General features: G+C 42.4%; 1 protein-coding gene across 1 annotated transcript in view; it reads left to right on the top strand.

Annotated features, from left to right (window-relative positions):
• msh3 (mutS homolog 3 (E. coli)) overlaps positions 1–24,246 on the top strand; it is a 254,211-nt gene that overhangs the window by 101,440 nt on the left and 128,525 nt on the right. Inside the window, exons 16-17 of the mRNA XM_080189206.1 lie at positions 2,050–2,114; positions 22,044–22,160. Of these exons, the coding sequence (XP_080045332.1) occupies positions 2,050–2,114; positions 22,044–22,160 (182 nt within the window). The remainder of the gene's footprint in view (positions 1–2,049; positions 2,115–22,043; positions 22,161–24,246) is intronic.

Here is a 24,246-nt window from a genome sequence, read left to right as displayed (position 1 = left end):
GGAAGATGGGGTAACAATGCTAATTAGGTAAGATATGGTAGCAGGATCTATTTGGTTAGAGTAAAAAGGGGATGATCACGCTACTGGGAGTGTTCTATAGACCTCCAAATAGTGGGAGAAAGTTAGAGGAGCAAATCTGTGAGGAAATCGCGGATAGCTGCAAGAGAACTCTAGAGGACTTTAATGACCCAAATATTTTTATTCATCCATTCAAGATATGGAAGTGTCACTGATCATGCCAGCATTTATTGCCCATCCTTGAATTTGAGCTCTGACAAAGATCATCCAGACTCGAAACATTGGCTCCATTCTCTCTTCACAGATGCTGCCAGACCTGATGAGATTTTCCAGCATCCTCAGTGTTTTGCCTTTACCTTGAATTGAGTGATTTGGAAAGCCATTTCCGAGGTCAACCAGCAGGGAGGGATGGCAGATTTCCTTCCCTAAAAGGGCATTCCTTACAAGAATTGACAATGGTTTCATTGTTGCCCTTAGGCTTTTAATTCCAGATTTCTTCTTGGACAAGATTAGGATGGGCTTAGATAAGGTAGACAAAGAAAAGCTGTTCGTATTAGATGATTGTAACAGTTCTAGAAGACACATTTTAAGGTTTTTGGCATGGGATGTGAGGAAGACCTTTTTATTGCAACAAGTGGAATGACTATGATTCTATGCTTTTATGACCTGTGAGCACAGTGCAAGTGGAAGTGGAGATGATGAATAATTTCTGCAGCAAATTGAATGGGCACTTGAGGGAAATAAACTTACCTGGCTATGGGAATAGTGCTGGGAAATGCGAGAGGGGTAGCTGGCATGGACTTGATGAGATGAGTGGCCTACTTCTGTGCAGTTATGACTTCTTGATCCAATTGCACAGACAACACAGGCCCCAAGGCCAGAAAGCATGCCTTGTTTCTGAACTTCACTAGAATTTTAAAACCAACATGTGATGTGGATTAATATTATTTCATACTGTGCTAGTGTTCCTGTTGCAGAATTTATGGCGAAGGGGCCATGTAACTGTCCATTTCATAATAATGGAACTTTAAAGAGAGCCTTCTGGTTTGTGCAGCTCAGTGGTGCTTTATCCACCACCCTCTATTTCAGGATTATTTTCCTCAACCTTAACCAATGTCGTTTTCCTTGCCTCTTTCGTCACTCTCCATCTTAAAGGAACCACTACATCATGTTGAATTTTAAAACTGGAATTGTTACTTCAATGATGTATCAAATTGATTCGAATGGTGCCTGCAAAATTTAAGGAGATCGTAGAACTTCTTGAACTTCCTTTGTTAACACTAGCTGCCATTAGTTTAAATGACCAGGCAGATGGCGGCACAATGATTAGCATCGCTACCTCACAGCACCGGGAACCCGGGTTCAAATCAAGTCTGTGTGGAGCCTGCATGTTGTCCCCGTGTCTGCGTGGGTTTCCCCTGGGTGCTCTGGTTTCCTCCCACACTTCAAAGATGTGCGAGTTAGGTGGACTGGCCATGCTGAATTGCCCCTTAGTGTTAGGGGGACTAGCAGGGTGAATAGATGGGGTTTTGGGGATAGGGCTTGGCTGGTATTGTGCTCGGTTCAGACTCGATGGGCCAAATGGCCTCTTTCTGCACTATGATTCTAAATTCAGATGAAAGCAAAACTCTGCAGATGCTGGAAACCTGAAATAAAAATAAAAAAATTCAGGATGAACTCAGCAGTTCTGGTAGCAACTGTGGAGAGAGAAACAGAGTTAATGTTTCCAGTCCAATATGATTCTTAGGATAAATTCAAATGCTGTGGTTCGAGTTCTAAATGCTAGAACAGATTTTTGTGTGTGTGTACCTATACATGCAGGTTTCTCTGAAAGGAGAATTGAAGATCCAGCTAGTCCGTGTGAATAGGACTCTGATCTGTGAATAGTACAAGTTGTGGTACAGAAACCACATGAATCTGGCCAAATGATGGTGCCATTAGGGAAAGATGCAATAATTGTGCTACTGTGCAATAACATCAGTATATTTGAATTACTTGTAACATTTCTAATAATCCTGTTTTATCTTCCAGTTTTTGATAGAAGTCAAAAACACTCTGCTGTCTATCATTCCAACTGACTGGACACAAATTTCAAGGTATGTGTTGAAATAGTTCTATTATTACCGTTTAGAAATGGAACATTTTGGCTTTCGTTCACTTTCCACTATCAGGTTATTTAACAAACTCAATGTTGACCATAACCATTGACTGGAATTTATGTAGCGCATAAGCACATCCTCATGACAAATGAAAGCATTTCTGTTATGTAGGCGAATGCATCATTCACTGAAAGGTAGCCACCCCAGACAGTGCATATCCCCTTCAGTATTGCACCAGTGTCTACCAATGCGATGAGCTCACATTAGTAATGATCGGAGAGTAGCTGGACTAAGGTGTATGTGTCATAATGTATATGGGTACAATTTTGGAAGAGGCCATACGAAAATGGAGTAGCAGACGAGTTTTATGAAAAGTAGGATAACCTTTGTCCTTGAAGCATTATCTAAGACGTGTGAAAGAATCATAAACTATGCTGCTGTTAAGGTGGTCAGTTGAATCACCACTTTTTTAAGGCGCGTTTTTGTTCCATGTCCTGGGGTTTCCTTGGACACAATCTGGGAACCTATAGAATCATAGAATCCCTACAGTGCAGAAGAAGTCATTCGGCCCATCAAGTTTGTATTGACTCAATGACGGAGTATCTTACCCAGCCCCTCTTCCCCATCCTTTCCCTGTAACCTTCCACATTTCCAATGGCTAAATCCATCTAACCTACAAGTCTTGGGATACTATGGGACAATTTAGCATGACCAGTCTACCTATCTGCATATCTTTGGATTGTGGAAGGAAATAGAGCTCCCGGAGGAAACTCACGCCGACATAGGGAGAATGTGCAAACTTGCATAGTTGTCAGAGGCTAGAATTGAATCCGGGTCCCTGACGCTGTAAGGCAGCAGTTCTAATAATTGTGCGACTGTGCCATCCCCACTTGCCTGCACATCTTTGGACTGTTGGAGGAAACCGGAGCACCTGGAGTAAACCCACGCCGACACAGGGAGAACGTGCAAACTCCACACGGACAGTGACCCAAGGCCGGAATTGAACCCAGGTCCCTGGAGTTCTGAGGCATCAATACTAACCACTGTGCCACCATACCGCCCATGATGGGCCCATTTTATGAATATGAAGTTATGCCCAGGTATATTCTTAATTTCATTACAATATGCTTGGTCTTTAAAATCAACATAAGTGTATGTAAATCATCGGAGCCTAAAGGACAGCAGTGGATCCACATAATATATTTTTTTCTTTCAGTTTCAGAATATAACTTTTCAACTCATTTAATAATTTCTGCACATCAGGGACATCATGTTTAGAAATGTTTGGAGAAGCTTTTCCATTTAAATGTGACTTGCACTTGCGCCATAAAAATCCATGTAAGGAAACAAAGTCAGAGCAGGTATAAAGGAGCCCAAAACACTCCAAAAGTTTATAATTCAACACCAGGACAATGACAGTGCCTGTTCGGGTACGCTGTGGTGGTAGAATTTAACATGGTGGCCAATGCATCTAACCAGCATGTCTTTTGGACTGTGGGAGGAAACCCACGCAGACACGGGGAGAACGTGCAGACTCCACACAGACGGTGACCCAAGCCAAGAATTTGAACCCAGATCCCTGGCGCTGTGAGGCAGCAGTGCTAACCATTGTGCCACCATGCCACCCTATTGTGAAGAATCCTAGTAGGAACTCTTTTTTTTATTTGTTATGGAGAGTTCTCTAGATGAACGTGGCAAATACATCAGTTGAAAAGTCCTAATTGTCTTGTTGAGGATAGAACTGCCAGCAGTTTCTTTTTAACACGTTAATGGGAGAATACTTAAGATTATAATGAAACCAGGAAGCACTTTTTCACACAGAGGACAGTAGAAATTGGAATTATTCCCTTCAAAATGTCGTATGTATTGGTGTAATGTTCAAAACTGGGATCTGTTGTTAAGTAAGGGGATTGAAGGAAATAGAGCAAAGACAGTTAAGTAGAACTGAAATAGAAATCAAAAAAGATCTAATGAATCACAACACCACAATTGTACTTTTGTTTATTTTGTTGATAACGCAGAGATTTGCATTATGCAATCTACTTGATAACAAGCCATAACTGGTTGCGTCATTCAGCAAATTATCTATCACTTGGGCCTGTTTTTTTTTGTAAAACAATTTTGTAGCTCCAAGTTTGCCCCTTTTCGTGGTCAGAAACACTGCTTGGGAAATGGTAGTCCCAGTGTGTCTACTTGGTGGTTGTTTAGTTGAATTAACAAAGGCTGCTACGATGTCTTCTCCGGAGTCTTCAACATGTCATTGATGAAGACGAACATTTCACCAGGGCCATCCCCACACTCCTCACTTCTTGCCTTCAAAAAACCACACAACCTCAAACAGACCATTGTCCGCAGCAAACTACCCAGCCTTCAGGAGAACAGTGGCCACAATACCACACAACCCTGCCACAGCAATCTCGGCAAGACATGCCGGATCATCGACACGGATGCCATCATCTCATGTGAGAACACCATCCACCAGGTACATGGTACATTTTCTTGCAACTCGGCCAACATTGTGTACCTGATACACTGCAGGAAAGGATGTCCCGAGGCATGGTACACTGGGGAGACCGTGCAGGTGCTACGACAATGGATGAATGAACACCGCTCGACACTCACCAGGCAAGACTGTTCTCTTCCTGTTGGCAAGCACTTCAGCGGTCAAGGGCATTCGGCCTCTGATCTTTGGGTGAGCGTTCTCCAAGGTGGCCTTCACGACATATGACAGCGCAGAGTTGCTGAGCAGAAACCGATAGCCAAGTTCTGCACACATGAGGATGGCCTCACCCGGGATCTTGGGTTCATGTCGCACTATCTGTAACCACCATGACTTGCCTGGGTTTGCAACATCTCACTTACTGTCCTGTATGAAGACGATACACCTCTTTTAACCTATGCTTAATGCTTTCTCCACTCACATTGTCTGCACCTTTAAGAATTGATTAGCTGTAAAGACTCACGTTCTAATCAGTATTCTGTAAACTGAGTGTGTGGCTTTATATGTTCTGTTTGGGACCAGAGCTATCCACTCACCTGACGAAGGGGCAAACCCTGAAAGCTTGTGGGTTTACTATCAAATAAACTTGTTGCACTTTAACCTGGTGTTGTGAGACTTCTTACCAAGCGGGACAATGCCAGGGATCCTGAGCTGCTTTGGGTTTTTGTGAAACTTGTTGAATTCTAGGTTTTGTCCTGGAATCATGCTCATACCTTGATGTTGACTGGATTGTTGATGATGGTGATGAAAAACATTGGCTTGGAATTTCCTCCCTTGTCACCTTGCTTGCAGTACTGTGTCCATGTGAAGAGCAACAACTACTCTATTTTGGTGGTAGAAGTCTTTTTCTCTCCTGGCCTGGCATTTTTGGATAGGATCAGCTTTGTATTGTTATTTGAGGATAGTTGAGTTTAAAGGTCACAGTTGGGCATGTCAGGAAGCGCGTCCTCCTTCACTCAGCTCCTTTTTACTTTACCGCTTGAGTCATAGACATGCTTCACCTCGGTCTCACCAGGCCTATGTCAGGAAGGCCAGGCGAGATAGTGGCTTTCTGCTTTAGACACAGGTAAGTCACCTTGGAGTGGCAATCCACTACTGATCGCCACTGTGAGAAATTTACGGACAATTATGGTCGTTATCCGACCTCTGCTCCTTTTATTTTCCAACTCAATGGAGTTTCAATCAAAAAAGTCAGTTCTGCTTTCAAAGTCTCAACAGATCTCTAGACTTCAAATCAATGTAAAACTCTCAAACTACCATGGCCTGATGACCTATTTAAATGAGATTCCCAATACACAAGAGGACTGTATCCACTGGATAAAGTGCTAAGATGTATGTGAACACTTGCATGATGCTGGTCAATTTAATGATCACTTACCTTTTTAAAAAAGCAAAGACCTTTGATCAATCACAGCATTAGAAACATTCCGTTATGACATTTGAAGTTGACAAGGTCTTTTAAACTTACTTGTCAAAAAATTCCTGACTCCACAGCAAGCATTCACCCAAGGATCACAAACTGACTCGCCTGTCCTAGCTCACACTGCCTTCAGGAACCCATCTGCCTCAACAAAAGCACCAATGTCGGTGAATGCAGCAAGCATTCAAACGGTGATCCTGACGTCACCTTATGCTAATGTCAGTCGCGACCTGCCACCATCCCGCCCTGGGAAGATGACAGCATCAGGAATGGGCGGCTGAGTTTAAAATTGCAGCCACATTTTCCTCCTGTTTAGGCCTCCCAGTGCGGGTACACTTAGTATGAGAGATGAAATTTCAGCTTAACAGCTACATTCTTCCCCATGTTTAATTGGAGGAAATTTCTGCTCCTCCAGCTCTGGGTGTTGGTCAGGCTGTCTGATGTTTGAACAGTCGTGGAGGAATTGAGTGAAGGGGTGGCGAGGTAGAGTTGGGTGCCATTAGTTTACACATTACAGTTTGGATGATGTTGCCAAGGGGCAGTGTGCTAATGAGAAATAGTGTGACGTTAGTGTCCCTTTAAGAGATGTTTTTTAAAATCATGATCACTGCAGCTCACAGCCTTACGTGATGTCGTTGATGGGAGGAGAGAGAGAAAAAAAACCGTGCTGGTCAGGTGACCAGGATTGCTTTTAGTTTTGTTTTGGCTGTAGTGTTAGGAGCATTGCTGAAAGTAGTCTCTCTCTTTTTGTTTTTAAAGTTTTACCAGTTAGCTGAAAGCACATCTTGTTTGCCATCCTCCAGTAAAAAATCTATGTTATTGTGTTTTGAAGACTACAAGCTGCTGAGTTTTCAAGATCATTTGAAATCGGCATTAAATCCAAGGAACTGGATTCCAGTATTATGTGAGCTTTAGCCTGTGCAGTGCTTAAAGGGTTTTGTTTATTGGATTTTGGCTTTAATTGGAACACATTAGAGATATTCATTAAGAGCTATACATTATAGTGATTGTTTTGTTTCTTGTTTGTAATTGGTAAAAGTTCTTGCTAATTTTCTTACTATACATGTTAACTATATTCTTAAATGAACTTTGTTTGATAAAAGCTCCCTACTTGGTCATTTGAATCATATCTGAAGTGAAGCATCTCATGCTTATCCTGGCCAAATTTAAGATGCAAAACTTATGGGCTTCATAAAACAGTTTGAAGTTTCTAATCTGAGCCATAACAATAGGAAGGTTCAAGGATAGATCTTTCAGAACCACCAGGTAACAATGTGGGAGAGGAAGGAGAAGCTATTTCAAGTGATTCCCTGGCAATGATTAGATAGATGTGAGGTGAGTGTAGTGCTGCCAGTTGACTGCAGGTAAATTAACTTTAACTCAGTTGTCCAAAATGCTCATTCTTTGACAAGCAAGTCAGAGAGGGAGAGAAAAAGAATGAATGTATGAGAGTGTGGCCTTCAACCAAACCCAAGGTAAAAAGTTAGAGAAAAATAATTACAACCAGTTTCAGTGCTTTTGTTACAGAAGATTCAAAAAGTTAATTTCAAATGTTTCAAATTTCTGACAATAGGCTTTACTGTAACCTTTAGACTTCCCCTCTTAAATTGGCGCAGTTTGTATCCCAGCACGCATTAAGTAGGTAAATTATCAGAACATTCAGATTAATTATGAATTTAAGTTTATATTCCTTTGTGGACATAAGTGGAAATCCCAGGAGCTTGATTTGTACCAGGTAGCTGTGGTGAAAGATTTAAATGTTCAAAAGCACTGACGCACACCATGATGAGGGATGTGGCAAGTACACAGGAAGGTTATATAAAAAGATAAATGTTCTAAATTGGCTTCATTGTTTAAATAATAACAATTACAAATAATGATTAAAGTAAGGGTTTCTAATGCTCGTGATGTTGTTGTTAAGACTGGAATTAGTCATGAAATATCCATGATGCCAGTTCCATTTTCGGAGCAGAAATTTTGAGAAATGTAATCCTCTAGGAATAGTGGAGAAAGTCAAGCAGATGTTCGAAGCTACAGGTTTATCCAAAACTGGGTCTTGCACCCCAGTTCAACACTAGCAGAGAATTGTGGCACTTATCTTGCCCCTTGCAGCAGCTCATCTAATTACAGGGAAAAATTTTGGGCCTTGCAACATTCCCAGGAAGCCTTTTAAGTTTTTAATGTTTATTTATTGGTGTCACAAGTAGGCTTACATTAACACTGCAATGAAGTTATTATGAAAATCCCCTAGCCGCCACAGTCCGGCGCTTGTTTGAGTACACTGAGGGAGAATTTAGCATGGCCATGCACCTAACCAACACGTCGTTTTGGACTGTGGGAGAAAACTGGAGCACCCGGAGGAAACCCACGCAGACACGGGGAAAATGTGCAAACTCTGCACAGACAGTGACCCAAGTTGGGAATTGAACTCGGGTCTCTGGCACTGTGTGGCAGCAGTGCTAACTGCTGTAGGAGATGGGTGGAGGAAAATGCTGGAGGGCCAGGTATAGCCTTGCAGTCAACTCTATTCCTACTATTTCCTCACACAATCCTCCCTTCAAAAGAGCACCAAAAGACAGTTTTACACCAGGCCTTGGCTTGACCCACCAGAGGTGGTGTTAAGTAACGGTTGGACTTTAACCTGGTGTTGTGAGACTTCTTGCTGTGAAGTAACGTACGGCCAGGCTAGACTGATCTTGGCGGTTCTCAACAGCAATCCCAGATTTCATGAAATGTCACGTCATCAGCTCAAATGTGGCAAGAAAACCACTTGCTGCCCTCCCTCAACTGATAAAGTGGTGATTTTCCACCACAAATTGAAAGACGTGCAGAGGGTGGCAAGAGCACAGAATGCACTCTGGGTGGGGGAGTGAGAATGCCCATCACCCGGAGTGCCTTGTTATAGGACTAATGACCAAGCTGACACACTTCTGAAGGACACAAACTGCGATGTGCTTCATGGGGGCATTGCAAAACAAGGCACCACATTGAGCCACATGTGGAGACATTAGATCAGAAGACCATAAGCATGGTCGAAGAGAGCGATTTTAAGGAGTGCCTTGAAAGAGGAAAGGAAGCTGGACAGGAGACAACGTTTATGGAAGAGATTCCAGAGTTTAGGACATTGGCAACTGAAGGCCACCAAGTGTGGAACAAATTAAAATTGGCAAGAGGCAAGAATTAGATGAGAGTAGATACCTTGGTTGTTTCTGGAACTGGAAAGGATAACGTAACTGGTGAGAAGTGAGATAACAGAGATTTGAAAAGAAGAACAAAAATATTAAAATCCAGACTTTGCTTGACTGGAAGCCAATATAGATCCATGAGCACAGAAGTGATAGGTTTGAATGAGGACATGAGCAGCAGAGTTCTGGATGTCCTTGAGTTCACAGAGGATAGCATGTAGGAGACATGCACTGAAATGGTTATGTTCAGCTACAACAAAGGTTTCAGCAGCAGATGAGCTGAGAACTCAGGCCACATTAAGGAGGTTGGAAAAGGCCATTTTATGATAGTAGTACAAATAGTGGTTGGAAGCTCATCAAACAAAATACAAAGCTTGCAAACAGTCTGGCCTGTTCTCAGGCAGTTGCCAGCAAGAATGATGAAGTTGGTAGCTAGGGAATGGAGTTTGTAGCAAGGCCAAAACCTTTTGAAAACAGCATACTTGCTGCAGCAATTACATTCATCTTCACATGAAGGACATTCTCCATTGTGTTGTGTGGGACTGCCGAAATGCAATAGATTCCAAAAGAGAAACATTGCGGGGAGAGGCAGTGAAGCGAGCTGCAGTATGCAGATGACTCCAATGCTTCAGTGCAGTCCTTGGATGTCTGAGGAACAGAGTGCTTGAAGCCTGAGACCTCAAATCCAGCTCCAAGTTCATAGAGCAGTCGTGGTCCTGGCCCTGCTGTATGCACAGTAAAAAGCCTGACGTTCACCTGATGAAGGGACAAACCCCGAAAGCTTGCGAGTTTTTACTATCAAATAAATCGGTTGGACTTAAACCTGGTATTGTCAGACTTTTTACTGTGTTTACCCCTGTCCAACGCCGGCATATCCACATCATGCCTGCTGTATGCACCAGAAACATGGACACTGTACAGGCGACTCCGCAAATCCCTGAAGTAATATTACCAACAATGCCTCCTCAAAATCCTGCAAATCCATTGGCAGGATAGGGGCATCAATGTGAGTGCCCTCTCCCAGGCCAATATCCCCATAACTGAGACATTGGTCATGCTCGACCAGCTGCGATGGGCAGGCCACACTGTCCACATGCCTGACACAAGACTCCAAGCTATGCAATGGCAAGTGGTCACTAGAAGAACAGAGGAAATGCCACAACAACTCTCTGAAAGCCTCCCTCAATAAATGCAATATCTTCATCGACACATGGGAATCACTGCAGTGCAGAAGGAGGCCATTTGGCCCATCAAGTCTGCACTGACTCATACCCAGGCTTTCCTTGCAAACCCACATACTTACCTCGCTAATCCCCCAACCTGTATATTTTAGGACACTAAGGGGCAGTTTAGTATGACCAATCGACCTAACTTTCATTTTTTTTGGACACGTTTTGGAATCGCTTGCCTTAGAACGCTCAAACTGGAGAAGAAGCATCCGCGAAGGTGCCAGTCACCTCAAGCATCACCAGGTGGAGTACACACAGGCAAAGTGTAAATGGTGGAAAGAGGGCGCAGAATCCAGAGCGTCCCACCAAACCACTTTATAAAACACCACCTGCCAAACCTGTGACACAGTCTGTGGCTCCGGGATCAGACTGCTCAACCACCGGAGAATTCATCTCTCCGCAGTCAAACCAAATCATCCTCGATCCTGAGGGATTGCCAAGGGGAGAAGAAGATTCAGAACACGTTTAGCAGCTCTAAACTGGGCAGCCATTAGATACCCTGGGATATCAGCAACAACAGAATTCCATTTCACCACAATCTGTATCCTCATGTCCTGGCATATCCTTCACTCTGCCATTAACCATCAAGAGAGGGGACCAAACCCTCATTCAGTGACACTGGAGGAGAACATACCAGGTGCAGCAGGAGGCATAGCTAAAAAAGCGATTTGATTTAGCATACAGTGAAAAGTATTGTTTCTTGTGCGCTATACAGACAAAGCATACCACTCATAGAGAAAGAAAGGAGAGAGTGCGGAATGTAGTGTTACAGTCATTGCTAGGGTGTAGAGAAAAATCAACTTAATGCGAGGTATGTCCATTCAAAGGTCTAATGGCAGCAGGGAAGAAGCTGTTTTTGAGTCGGTTGGTACGTGTATCTTTTTCCTGATGGAATAAGGTGGAAGAGAACATGTCTGGTGTGCATGGAGTCCTTGATTATGCTGGCTGCTTTTCTGAGGCAGCAGGAAGTGTAGACAGATTCAATGGATGAGAGGCTGGTCTGTGTGATGGACTGGGCTTCGTTCACAACCCTTTGTCGTTTCTTGATTTGATGAAAAGTATTGTTCTTGCGCACTATACAAACAAAACATATTGTTCATGGAGAAAGAAGTGAGAGAGTGCAGTCATAGCTATGGTGTAGAGAAAGATCAACTTAATGTAAGGCAAGTTCATTCAAAAGTCTAATGGCAGCAGCAGGGAAGAAGCTGCTCTTGAGTCGGTTGATATGTGACCTCAGGCTTTTGTATCTTTTTCCAGATGGAAGAAGGTGGAAGAGAGAATGTCCAGGATGTGTGGGGTTCTTAGTTATGCCGAGGCAGCGGAAGTGTCGACAGAGTAACCAGAAAGAATGCTTTCTATGCTGTATCTGTAAAAGTTGCTGAATTGAAAGTTGTAACAGACATGCCAAATTTCCTTAGTCTCCTGAGAAAGTAGAGGTTTTGGGTGGCCGTAACTATAGCATTGGCATGGGAAGCCCAGGACAGGTGGTTGGTGATCTGGCCACCTAAAAACTTGAAGCACTTGCCCATTTCTACTTCGTCCCCATTGTCAAGCTGCTGAAGCAACAACAGGATTACATGCATGTTAGCCAGTGGGAGCAGCATCTGATAGACAGATCCCAGTCATCCTGTAAGCAGTGGAGCAGATCAAAACTCATGATGATGGATGATTAAACAACAAACAGGAAAACTAAGAGGCAACAGAAAGGTGTATCTCCTCAATGATGGCAGTGCCACATTGATCATCTCAATATACACACGTGGACATTGAATGAAGACTGATGACAAACACACATCATAGTCTCCTACTCTATAAAGGAAATGTCTAAATTTCCCTGCAGTCATCAGTGATTGCCAACAATGAGGCATGTGTGTAGTTAGACCTCTGCCTAATCAAGAATCTAAAAAGGATAATGATACGTACATGAATACACTGGAATAATATACTATGTGCTATTTATATGAGACAGTGAATTTTATAAAAGCACCCAAGCCATCTTTGTACTGTCAAAAATTCTTGAGCTTTCCCTTCCTGCCATTATATTTTGGTGCCAACCCAATATCAGCAGCTGTAGTGCTGTTGAATGTGATGTTCCGATGGCTGCAGTAACTTTGGCTTTTATCCTCTCCGGCCTACTTGGGGTGTCCCGCAGGGGTACAGAGGCAACCTCCTTGATCGTGCTTACTGGGACAAAGGGGTCAATGGCAGAGGGGAGAATGAGATCCTAGAATCCCTACAGTGCAGAAGGAGGCCATTCAGTCCATCACGTTTACACACGCTCTGACAGAGTTCCTTTTATCCTTTATCCTTTATCCTTGTAACTCCATGAATTTACCCTGTTAATCCCCCAATGTATACATCTTGGGGCACTAAGGGGCAATTTACCATGGCCAATCCACCTAAGTTGCACATCTTTGGATTGTGGGAGGGAACCCACACAGACATGGGGAGAATGTGCAAACTCCACACCAGCAGTAACCAAGGCTGGAATTGAACCCAGATCCCTGATGCTGAGAGGCAGCAATGCTAACCACTCTGCCGCTGATGACACTCACGGAGGAAGGACCTGGGGCAGCTAGTGCATGCTCCTCTTCCATCTGGGTGACTGTCGCACCTCCTGGCTGCTGGAGAGATGTCAAGGCAGCTCATTCCCATTTTTGCTTAACCACTGCTGCCTGGAGTCAATCGCTAGAGTGACTGAGTTCAAATCTGGGCACGTATGAGTTGATTGCTCCAAATGGCTGTCCAGCCCTCCCTTGGAGGGAGCCATGCGCTCACATGGCTGAGACGTGGCAGAACTCATAACATGCAATGATTTCTCTGTGGAAAGCTGCACATGATCTCTTGCATTTCCACTCTGTGACCCCCAGCTGCACTTCTGGAAAGGTTCTTATGGCCATGGCCAGAGGCTTGTCATCAGTGTGGTGCTCATTGGGGGTCTGTTCCATGAACTCAGTTGTGACAGCTTTCTTCAACTGTTGTGTCACGTCTGTTGTTCACCAGAAGATGGCTGCCAGTTCTAAATTCAGTCCATCTCTGGCCTAGATGTAGCTGTGCTGTTAACGTGCATGGGAGAAGCAGATGACATTGCATCCTCTGCATCATCAGTACCATGGTACCCAGAGATGGCTTATTCAGTCTCCAATGGCTGAGACCTGGGTCTGCAGAGTTGTAAACCCTGTTGGAATTGGCATCCATCTCCTGGTGGCTTTTTAGAAGCTTTCTAGGACATTTTACACAAAAAGATTAACATTTACCATGCTTTGCACAAGTTACCGGCAAAAGAATGATCAAATTGATGACATAAGCATAAATTTGGGTTGTTGAAAGATGCACATTTCCGAAACAGTATAATTCACTTCGGTGCTTAGAAAATCTCAGACCAGGTCACATGACCGAGTGAACTTGACAACTGTCTGTTGGTGGTGGAGTGAATGTTTTTAGATGGGGCGTCAATTAAGCTGGCTGCTTTATCCTGGATGCATTGTGCTTCTTGGAGCTGCACTCATCCAGGCAAGTGGGAAGTATTCCCTCACACCCCTGACTTGCGTTTTGTAGATGGTGGACAGGCATTGGGGAGTCAGGTGGTGAGTTATTCTCAACAGGATTCCTAGCCTCTGATCTGATCTGCTGGCAAAATATTTATATGGCTAGTACAGTTCATAGATTATAGAATCATAGAATCCCTACAGTGCAGAAGGAGGCCATTCAGCCCATTGAGTCTGCACCGACCCCAATCCTACCCAGGTCCTATCCCCATAAACCCACGTATTTACCCTCCTAATCTTCCTGACACTAAGGTGCAACTTAGCATGGCCAATCAACCTAACTTGCACATCTTTGGACTGTGGGAGGAAACCGGAGGAAACCCATGCAGACATGGGGAGAATGTGCAGACTCCACACAGACAGTGACCCAAGCTGGGAATCGAACCTGGGTCCCTGGTGCTCTGAGGCAGTAGTGGTAACCATTGTGCCACCATGCTGCCTCGATCGGTTACTGCTTCTATTTCCTGTGTTCATATTATCTATAATGGACACCTTTGAACTTTTCAGAATCAATTGGAATGTACAGGAACTCCCTCTCTGAGCTGCCATGGTTATGGCTGGCTGAATGGCCTCCTTTGCTATAACCATTCAGTGATTCCAATAGAGACCCAGATTTCTAAAGGTAAATTGTTGCAACCTAAAATTTTAAATGATTGGTGCAATTTTTATTATTTGTACATGAAATATTTTGGAAACATCAGCTTTATTACCATGTGCTGAGTGGCTTGAACTTGTCAGTTCAGGCACTGTTGCTATTTTTAAAGTTTTTAACCTCTGTTCACTGATGAATTTGTTTCTCTTGCCAGGTTTAGTTTTCACCACTTGCTGGCTTTGCAAACAGTATGATGGTGTTCTTTCTCTGACAATGTTCATCTGTTTCTATTATTGTTGCTGCTCGAATGTCTTGCTTTGGATCGCGCTGTGAGCTTAGGGGCTCTGCTGCAAACTGGTCATTGGCTTCTTTTCTGTCAGAGCTAATCTTGCTCAAGAACTCATAGGGAATAAGGCTGTATCAGATCAGCGGCAGAGTGTTCTTATCATATTTATACAGTTACTGCAAATATGTGTATAATTAAACTCAATGGCGAGCTTTTATTTTGAGAGAGATTTTAATGTTATTATTGTGCAGTAATTGTGAGCTCTTCCTGCTTGCAAAGCATGCAATGGGACAGTGTAATCTCGGTCTTTAGCTTTACTGGCCTACAGGGATTACGTATGAATTGAGTTCTTGTTTGTGATTATGTATTCCAAATGCCATTATGAAAATAATAAAATTAAATCGTATTCGGACAATGCTGTTTCCTCTTGTACATTTTAAACACGAGTATTTGAGAGTGCACAGTGGTTAGCACTGCTGCTTCACACACAGCACTAGAGACCCAGGTTCCGTTCCGGTCTTGGATAACTGTATGGAGTTTTCATGTTCTCCCCATGTCTGCGTGGATTTCCTCCGTGGGCTCTGGTTTCCTCCCACACTCCAAAGATATGCAGGTTAGATGGACTGGCCTTTAGTGTCCAAAAATGTGTAGACTAGGTCGATTGGCCATTGATTCACCATGAATTTATGGGGATAGGGCGGGGGGTGGGGTCGGGGGATGGACTTCATGGAAATTTGATTTAAAAAGTCAATAAATACCTCAGTAAGTCTGTTGTTTAAACCGTGCACCTTCATCTTTAATGCGCTATGCCGTCACTCACCTTCCCAGCAAGTTCCAGTGTATTATATAACTCCTAGTTTTGTTGCTGTCTTTCCTAATAAAGTACAGTTTGAATTGTCTGATCTGTTGTTGCTTTGCTCCTAGCATTGCAATGGCTCTAGCCAAAGTTTGAACTCTATATTTGCAGTGCGCACAGTCAGTGTGTAATTTATTTTTGTCCTTGTCAGATGTTTCCGGAATGTTTGAACATGTTATTTCCTCCATTGCCATGCTTCTGTTATCCCAATCCGTAGCACTGCTCCTGAGCTCCACCACTTGCACCTATCGGAACACATCCAGTGCTTTTCTTTGCTATCCTGCACCACCAACTCTGGAGTTCAGGGATCTAATCCTTGGCCCCATCTCAAAGCCCCACTCCCAATCCTCCATCACGCCGATCTACGTTGCATCTTAGTAGCATCATCTTTGGGCAATGGACCAGCCTTCATATCCATGCTGCAGACGTCCAGCTGTGCACTTTTATGATTGTGCTTGATCCTATGGCTACTTTCAGAATATTAAAAACTCCATTTCCTTACTTCTGACTCCAGCTTTTAACAGCGGAGTGAGACATGGATAACATGACATCCATGATCAATTTGCTTATTTCTGCCTCTGCTGAATCTTTATTCTCTAATATCTTCCTTCCAGGCCTTTGGACTTTATAAACGTTAAAACTGGCCCAAAATCAATCACTTGCGTCCTACCTTGTGCTAACTCCTTCTCTAAACCTCTTCTGCATCCTCTTTTGAAATCTTTTGTTTAAACCACATTTTCTGACCAAGTGTTCAGCTCTTTCCTTGCATAGCTTGGCAGCTATTCTTCCTGTTGATTTTGTTTTCTCCCTGCTGCTCCTCTTCCTCCTTCTCCTCCTCCTCAAGATGTATTTTCTTTAAGTGCTTGATTTGTGCAAGCTGAGTTTTTCATGTATGGAGAAAAATAAATGCGTTTCCTCCTTTTTCATTCTGTCTTTTTTTTTTCTTGAACCATTTTGCCTTTCTAAAGATCATCATCTTGTAAATGAACTTGCGCAGAAATCTTAGACCATAAGACATAGGAACATCGAGTCTGCTCTGCCATTCAATCATGGCTGATTTTTTTTTTCTCATCCCCATAACCCCTGACCCCTTTATCAATCAAGAACCTATCCATCTCTGTCTTAAAGGCACTCAATGATCTGGCCTCCACAGCCTTCTGCGGCAAAGAGTTCCACAGATTCACCACTCTGACTGAAGAAATTCCTCTTCATTTCAATTTTAAAGGATTGTCCCTTCAGCCTGAGGTAGTGCCCTCTGGTTCTAGTTTTTCCTACTAGTGGAAACATCCTCCCCACGTCCACTCTATCTTAAGGAGAAGGTTGGAGGTTTTGGGAGAATACTTGTTTATGCGATGCTGCCTTTAGCAGCGCCAAAAATACACTCGTACTTTGTAAATCAGAGGTTGTAGACCAATGTTCTGACATGTTTATGACAGTTGTTTTTACTCAGAGCCTTGGTGTTGTAGTGGCCAACACCACCGAGTCCCCCATTCCCCACCAGTCCACCCTCTGTTTGATTGATGCTTTTCCAGTCTGTATTAGGAGAAACTGCTTATTTTCAGTGAGACTTATATGACTTTCAACAAAATGGAATAGATACTGATCCATAGAGGAAGAGATTAGAGGGATGATCCACTAAACGAAAACTCCATCTGCTAACTCAGGTGGATGTAAGAGATCCCATTCACTATTCACGAAATAACTATGGAATGAATGTCAGCTCATTGATACTGAAAGCTCTCAAAGCCCTCACCCTATTGCAGCAACCTATTGACTTTTAAATAAATCTAGAGTTGTTGCCTCCAGTATTCTACTGACGAGTCCATCCTATGCAATGATCACTGTGTAATTTGATGTTGTGAATTTGCCTTTTGCTAGTTTAGATTTGTCATCCTCTCGTGATGTTTCTGTGTTTAACGTTTCTGTAGTGTTTAGTATTGTGTATACCTCTGTAGGATTACCTCTCAAAACTCCTCAGCTTTTCCCCACAAATTTGCATGGTGGGCGTTAAGTGCTGACAAACCTACTCCGTGAATGCAGGGAAGATGGGGTTAGTGTTAGGAGGTGCAGGGTGGGGAGGAGTATAGGGTCAAATTTTGATTGTCTGGAGTGTTGGAGGAATTGGGACAGAATCCTATTTAATGGGAGATCAGGGAGGTAGTACCCACACCTCCAAGAAAAAAGGAAGTAAGCTCTGGACCTACTGCAGAGCATGTAATCTGGGTAGACGTTGAGTGCAGTATTGAGGGAATGATATGCTGTTTGCAAGCTCTCCCCGTGTCCATGTGGGCTTCCTCTGGGTGCTTTTGGTTTTGGTTTGGTTTATTATTGTCACATGCATTACACAGTGGGAAAGTATTGTTTCCTGTGCGCTATGCAGACAAAGCATATCAATCATAAAGTACATAGGGGAGAAGGAAAGGCGAGATGAAGAATGTAATATTACAGTCAAAGTTAGGATGTGGAGAAAGATAACTGAATATAAGGTAGGTCCATTCAAAAGTCTGATGGCAGCAGGAAAGAAGCTGTTCTTGAGTAGATTAGTATATGACCTCAGATTTTTGTATCTTTTTTCAATGCCAGAAGGTGAAAGAGAGTATGTCCAGGTTGCGTGGTGCCCTTATTATGGTGGCTGCTTTTCTGAGACAGTGGGAAGTGTAGACAGAGTCAATGGATGGGAGGCTGGTTTGTGTGATGGACTGGGCTACATTCACAACCGTTTGTAGTTTCTTGCAGTCTTGGTCAGAGCAGGAGCTATATCAAGCTGTGATGCATTTGGAAAGGATGCTTTCTATGGTGCATCTATAAAAATTTATGGAAGTCATAGCAGACGTGCCGAATTTCCTTAGCCTTCCACGGTTTTCCTCCCACAGTCCAAAGATGTGCAGGTTAAATAGATTGGCCACGCTAAATTGTCCCTTAATGTCCAAAGATTAGGTGGATCCGCCATGATAAATGTGTGGGGCTGCATCTATGGGGCAGAGGGGAGGGCCTGAGTGGCTTACTCTTTCGGAGAGTGGGTGCTGATTGATGGGCCGAATGGCTTCTTTCTACACTGTAGGGATTTTGTGGTACTATGGTGAAGTTGGATGAGATATTAAACCAAGTTCTTTTGGCTTGAGTGTAAAAGATCCTATGCTGCTATTTGAAGTAAGGATGGAGTTGTGGTGTCTCAATATTTACCCTTCAACCAAGACCACTGAAAGAGATTATCTGGTCATGAATCTCGTTAGTGTTTGTGGGTGCAATTGGCTGCCTCAATTCTTCACCTTTACAACATTGTAATTTCCTCCCAAAAATATTTTGCAAAATTTCCCTTTGATACCACAGATATCAAAAACAATATTTCTGAAAAAATTGAGCAGTCACCGTTTCTAACTCATTTCAATTAATACAAAATGTCCACATTGGAAACTTTAACTACTTTCTCTCCATAATTGGTGACAGACCTGTGTGTTCCCAGCATTTTCTGATTTTGCTTCAGTTTCAGAAACTGCTGATTGTTATCATTTATTTAAACAGAACAATGTTTTGTGCAGCGTTATGATAAATGTAGAGTTGATTCAGAGATGCCTTTCATCAGGGAACAATCAATAGTTCATGCATAAATCCAATTAAGAACAGTCTACGTAACGTGCCGTCAATACAACTGACTGCTTTCCGCAGATACAACAGTCTCTAGTGAGAGATAAATGATTCACACGGACAAGCCAAACAGATTTGTTGGTTAATTGGCTCAGTGTTGTCACCATTGAGCAAACAAATTCTTCATTGCACAATGATTCCCTTCTGGTTGAATCATTGAGGGTACAGACCGACACTTTAAATTAGACACCGTTTAAGTGCAAGGAAACAGGCAACTATTATGTCACAGTAGATATATTTACTAGATCATATCTTAGTGGGAAAAAAATTCATTTCCAAAAAATTATGTCAGACATACTGGGTGGGACTTTATGGCCTTGCTCGAGTGAGATCGGAAATTCCTGCCTGAGGTCAACAGAGATTTCCGTTGTCGGACCCTTGCCCATGCCGATTCCCAAGGATGGTGGTGGAGCTCCGACCACTATTTCTGTACTAAATTTTATATAGAAAATTATAGTGCTTTTCTCCTACGAGAGATTGAAAAGTAAAGTTTAAAGTTTAATTATTAGTCACAAGTAAGGCTTATATTAACACTGCAATGAAGTTTACTGTGAAATTTCCCTAGTCATCACAGTCTGGTGCCTGTTCATGCCAATGCACCTAACCAGCACATCTTTTGGACTGTAGGAGGGAACCAGAGCACCTGGAGGAAACCTGTGCAGGTACGGGGAGAACGTGCAAACTCCACACAAACCGTGACCCAAGCTGGGAATCGAACCCCGGTCCCTGATACTGTGAAGCAGCAGTGCTAACCACTGTGCTACCATGCCACTCTTTTTCCTGGGCCCTTTTTGGTGAATTACATTACTTGAGGTATCCAGGATTGGATGACAAAAGTCAAAGGTTGTGATTTCTATAACTAGAGAATATTTTGTTGCTTTATGTCTTAATACAAAGATGGGGAGCTTTATGCCCACCAATGATGAATGCCCCGCATTCTCACCTGTGTGTATTTTTTTAATATCATTGAGTGTAAGTCAGAAAATGTTGTTTCTGAATTGGGAGATGAGGCATCCTTCAACCTAATTACACTTGAGGAATGAATAGCTGATTAGAGGAGGATTGCAAATGATACATCACTGCTTAAAAATAGGGAAAATAATAACTCAGACCAGACAGCTTGACATCATGGTGGAGATTCTTTGGGGCAAAATTAATTGGCATTATGATAAAGCTTTACAGAACATTGGTTTATCATTGACTAGAGTATTGTGTTCTGTTCTAGGCACGTGTTTTAGGCACAATATCTTGGACATTGTGTGGAGGCGATTTACTAAACTGGTAGCAGGGATGAGGAGTATAAATTATCGGAGACTGGGATTGTTCTGCTCAGCAGAGAAGGTTAAGAAGAGATTTGATAGAGGTCTTTGGAATCCTGATTTTGATAACATAAATAAAGAGAAACTTTCTGTTGGCTGGAAAGAATCAGAGGTGACGTGAGGAAACTTTTTTTAATGCAGCGAATCATTATGATCAGGAATGTAATGCCTGAAAGGGTGATTTGTTAGCAACATTCGGAAGAGAATTGGATAAATATTGAAGGAGAAACAATTGGAACAGAGCAGGGGACAGACAGTGGGACTAATTGGATACCAAAGAGTTCACACAGGGCTGATGGGTGAAATAGTCTCAATTGGCAGGATTTTATGGCCTAGATCGACCTGAAACGGTAAAATCCTGCCCAAGATCATTGGACCTTCACATTGTCTGCCCCTCGCCCGCTCCGATTCCCGTAATGGATGAAGCAGTAGAATTCTGGCGAAAGTGTTTACAACTTAGAAAACATCATGAATAAATAAGGCAAGGTTACGCAATTTTATTTGACCTGGAAGTGGGGGTAATAAAGTGGGGGCTGCAAGTCTCCCATCTGGCTGCGCTGATTTTTTAGCGCAGCGGGGCTTCAGCCCAATCTGGCTGACTAGCAATTGGGAGGCCAGCAGACGGTGCAGTGGTCCACTCAGCACTATACTGCCGGCCTCTTCAGAGAGATTAGGTCCTGCCCATTTAATTTTTAATGGGATTTATTCTGAGGCACTCTGCAGTGCACAGTGCGGGAGATTCACTCTTAAACTCTCGCTGAAAAAATCAGCACGATTTACTCCAGTTCTCACACGAATTTGACGCTTAAAATTTTTTGAGGAGAATCTTCCCATTGATATTCTGGGAAGATGATGTTTCAAATAAATACTAAGGTTAATGGAATAAAGATGAAACAAAATAAAGACTAATGAAGGAGTGCTGTTGGGGGGAATGACTGGGTAAGAACCCCTGGAGGGCTGTTCTTTGCTGGGAGAAGAACAGTGAAAAAGGAACCACTTATCTTTCTGTTTGAGCACACCACATTTCCTGTTGCACTTGTTCTGCTGCCTAATCAATGCACCCATCCATTTCTGTAGATGAAAGGAAGGCTCTGATATTAAATTGGGTTGCTTCTGCAAAACTTATCCATTCATTGTGTGCTGCAGTGTGTGTACACCTTCGTTACTAAATGCTTCCTCTAGTATAATGGACAGTACAGAGAGTGGCTCTGTGTAACGGCGCTTCTTTTTTTTTTACTCATTCTTTTCAAGGCTAATTCAGAAAGAAGTCTTTGAATGTGACTTCCTCAACTACTGACGTAACTGATTACTTTAGTAACCTTGGTTCCATTTCTTCTTATCTGCAGCACAAAAGCCGTCATCCGTTTCCATACCCCATTCATTGTGGACAACTATAAACGTCTGTGCCAGCTTCGAGAGCAGCTTATCCTTGAGTGCAATGCAGAGTGGCTGAAGTTGCTGGAGTATGTCATGACTATCAAGTCTGAATTGAAACTGCGTATGGTAGAAGCTAGATAATAGAAATGGAATATTAAATTGCAACATTGATCAACTCCACCTACTTTTTAAAAAATGTCTAATTTGAGATCCCAAACGTATTGCTGATGCTTTGTGTTTCTGCTGCTCATGCTATGAAGCTAGGCATTCAATAAGCAAATATAGAGAAATTAGCACTTCAGGCACTGGATAGTTGCAGCTTATAGATAATTCACAGCCAGTTATAAAACTGACTTATACCTAGCAGCTCATTTGATAATGGGGAGGGGGGGTGGGGGGAAGGCTTTTGTTGGAAATTAATGATCAGAAATATTTGACCAGTTACATGAATGATTGCATTATTAGTAACTGGAATGAGCTGCTATTAGCAAATTTATTGTCAGGGATTGTTAGCCGAACAGTGCATGCTGAAGAAGCAAGTTTTACTAGTTTTGGTTTAAGTGCAGCGTCATGGTATTGCAGTTTGAAATACAAATGTATAGACTTTTTTTATTTGTTAGCATCAGTTGATGTGAGGGTAGTTTGCCCCTTTGACGTGGGTGATTCGGGGCATGAGAGAAATCATAAAGATGCATGCCTTCGCAACCCTAACCCCAACGCTGTAAATATCCGCCAATGTCTTCAGTTCAGCCTAAATTGGGTTGGTGTAGTTATGATTTCATAAAGGATTCTGCTCATTCCATTAGTTCAAAAGTACACTTCAAAAGTATCAATTTGAAGAGATTTTCATGTCTGTAAATTTGCTATCATTGTTCATGAGCTTTGTTTATAAACACACAACATAGGAATGTCATCACTGGCACGGTACATCATTTAAGTTGTTAAAATATAATTTAGGTAAAGCAAAAATGATGCTCAGTTCTTTCAGACAGGAGTGATTGACTTCCCTCCTCCTGAAATATCAGCAATGATATAAATGTTTATTGAAAAGGATCATGAAAAAATTATGGCGACTCAATATAGCAGAGGTTATTTGGCCATTTAGGTAATCCTTCAAAGAAATATGTAAACCTGTCACCAGGACACTAGACTGTACAGCCTTGTGAATGAATCCACTGTTTCTTTTTCCGTTATTCTAACATGTATTAATCACTGTTTTTATGATGGCTGCTTCCTGATGGTCCTGAACTTGCTGTTTGTTAGTTTGTATCCAGTTCCTCTTTGCAACAGCCTAATGTGAATTTGTCCAATGGATTAATCTTTTCAATTCTGCTTGGCTTTTCATACATTAGCAACCTCCTCATCTTGTATTTTACTTGTTCTAAGGCTGAAATGTTTAGGTTGGTAGAAATGGGATTTTATTTCTTGTGTAGTACCTGTGTAAAATGACGCTGCACTGTTGTTACCTCTTTGTAACATTGATGCTCTAAGGTTAAATTAGTGACAGCACAGCTAATGCTTGTAAATGGTCACGTACTACAAATGTTTGAGAGTGTATATTTGGAAATAAATTATACAAACTAAAAGAAAAGGGAAGCAGCCACTTAGTAAGGCAGGGAGAGCAGAAAATAACTGTGGCATCTTCCATACCCTAGGTTTTAAAGTTCTCTGTAACACCACTACATAATGATGCATTCAGCAGTTAAGCACACCACTTATCTCCAAGAATGACTAAAGGTCAGTGTTGACCAGGATGCCAGACTTCCTGAAGAATTAATGTTCTTTGAATAGTGGCACGAGATGGTTTTTTTTTCCCACCGTAATAGTCAATTTTAAATTCCCATCAGAAAAACAATAGCTCTGACAACCGCAGAAGTGTTTCTTTCCAAGTGCTGCAGAATTTTAAAAACTGGAATTAAGTGAATGAGATTTGAAAAAAAGAAAGTGAATGGGTTTTGTTTTCAGTTAAATGTCTAATTGAAAAACCTTAAGGATATTTCAAAATTGAGCAAAAATCATTCAATTGTTGTCTTTACACATTTGCAAAATCCAGTAGGCTCTTGTATAGGATGGTTTTACAGAATCAGAATTGTTACAGTGCAGGAGGAGGTCATTTGGCTCACCATATCTGTGCCAGCTCTTTGCGCAATTCAATTAGTGCCCTTCTCCTGC

This window comes from Carcharhinus amblyrhynchos, chromosome 5 (genome assembly GCF_965287045.1).
Source record: "Carcharhinus amblyrhynchos chromosome 5, sCarAmb.v2.hapA, whole genome shotgun sequence".
Lineage (NCBI taxonomy): Eukaryota > Metazoa > Chordata > Chondrichthyes > Carcharhiniformes > Carcharhinidae > Carcharhinus > Carcharhinus amblyrhynchos.
The sequence above is the reverse complement of the archived record's forward strand: the minus strand, read 5'-3'. Positions and strand labels throughout refer to the sequence as shown.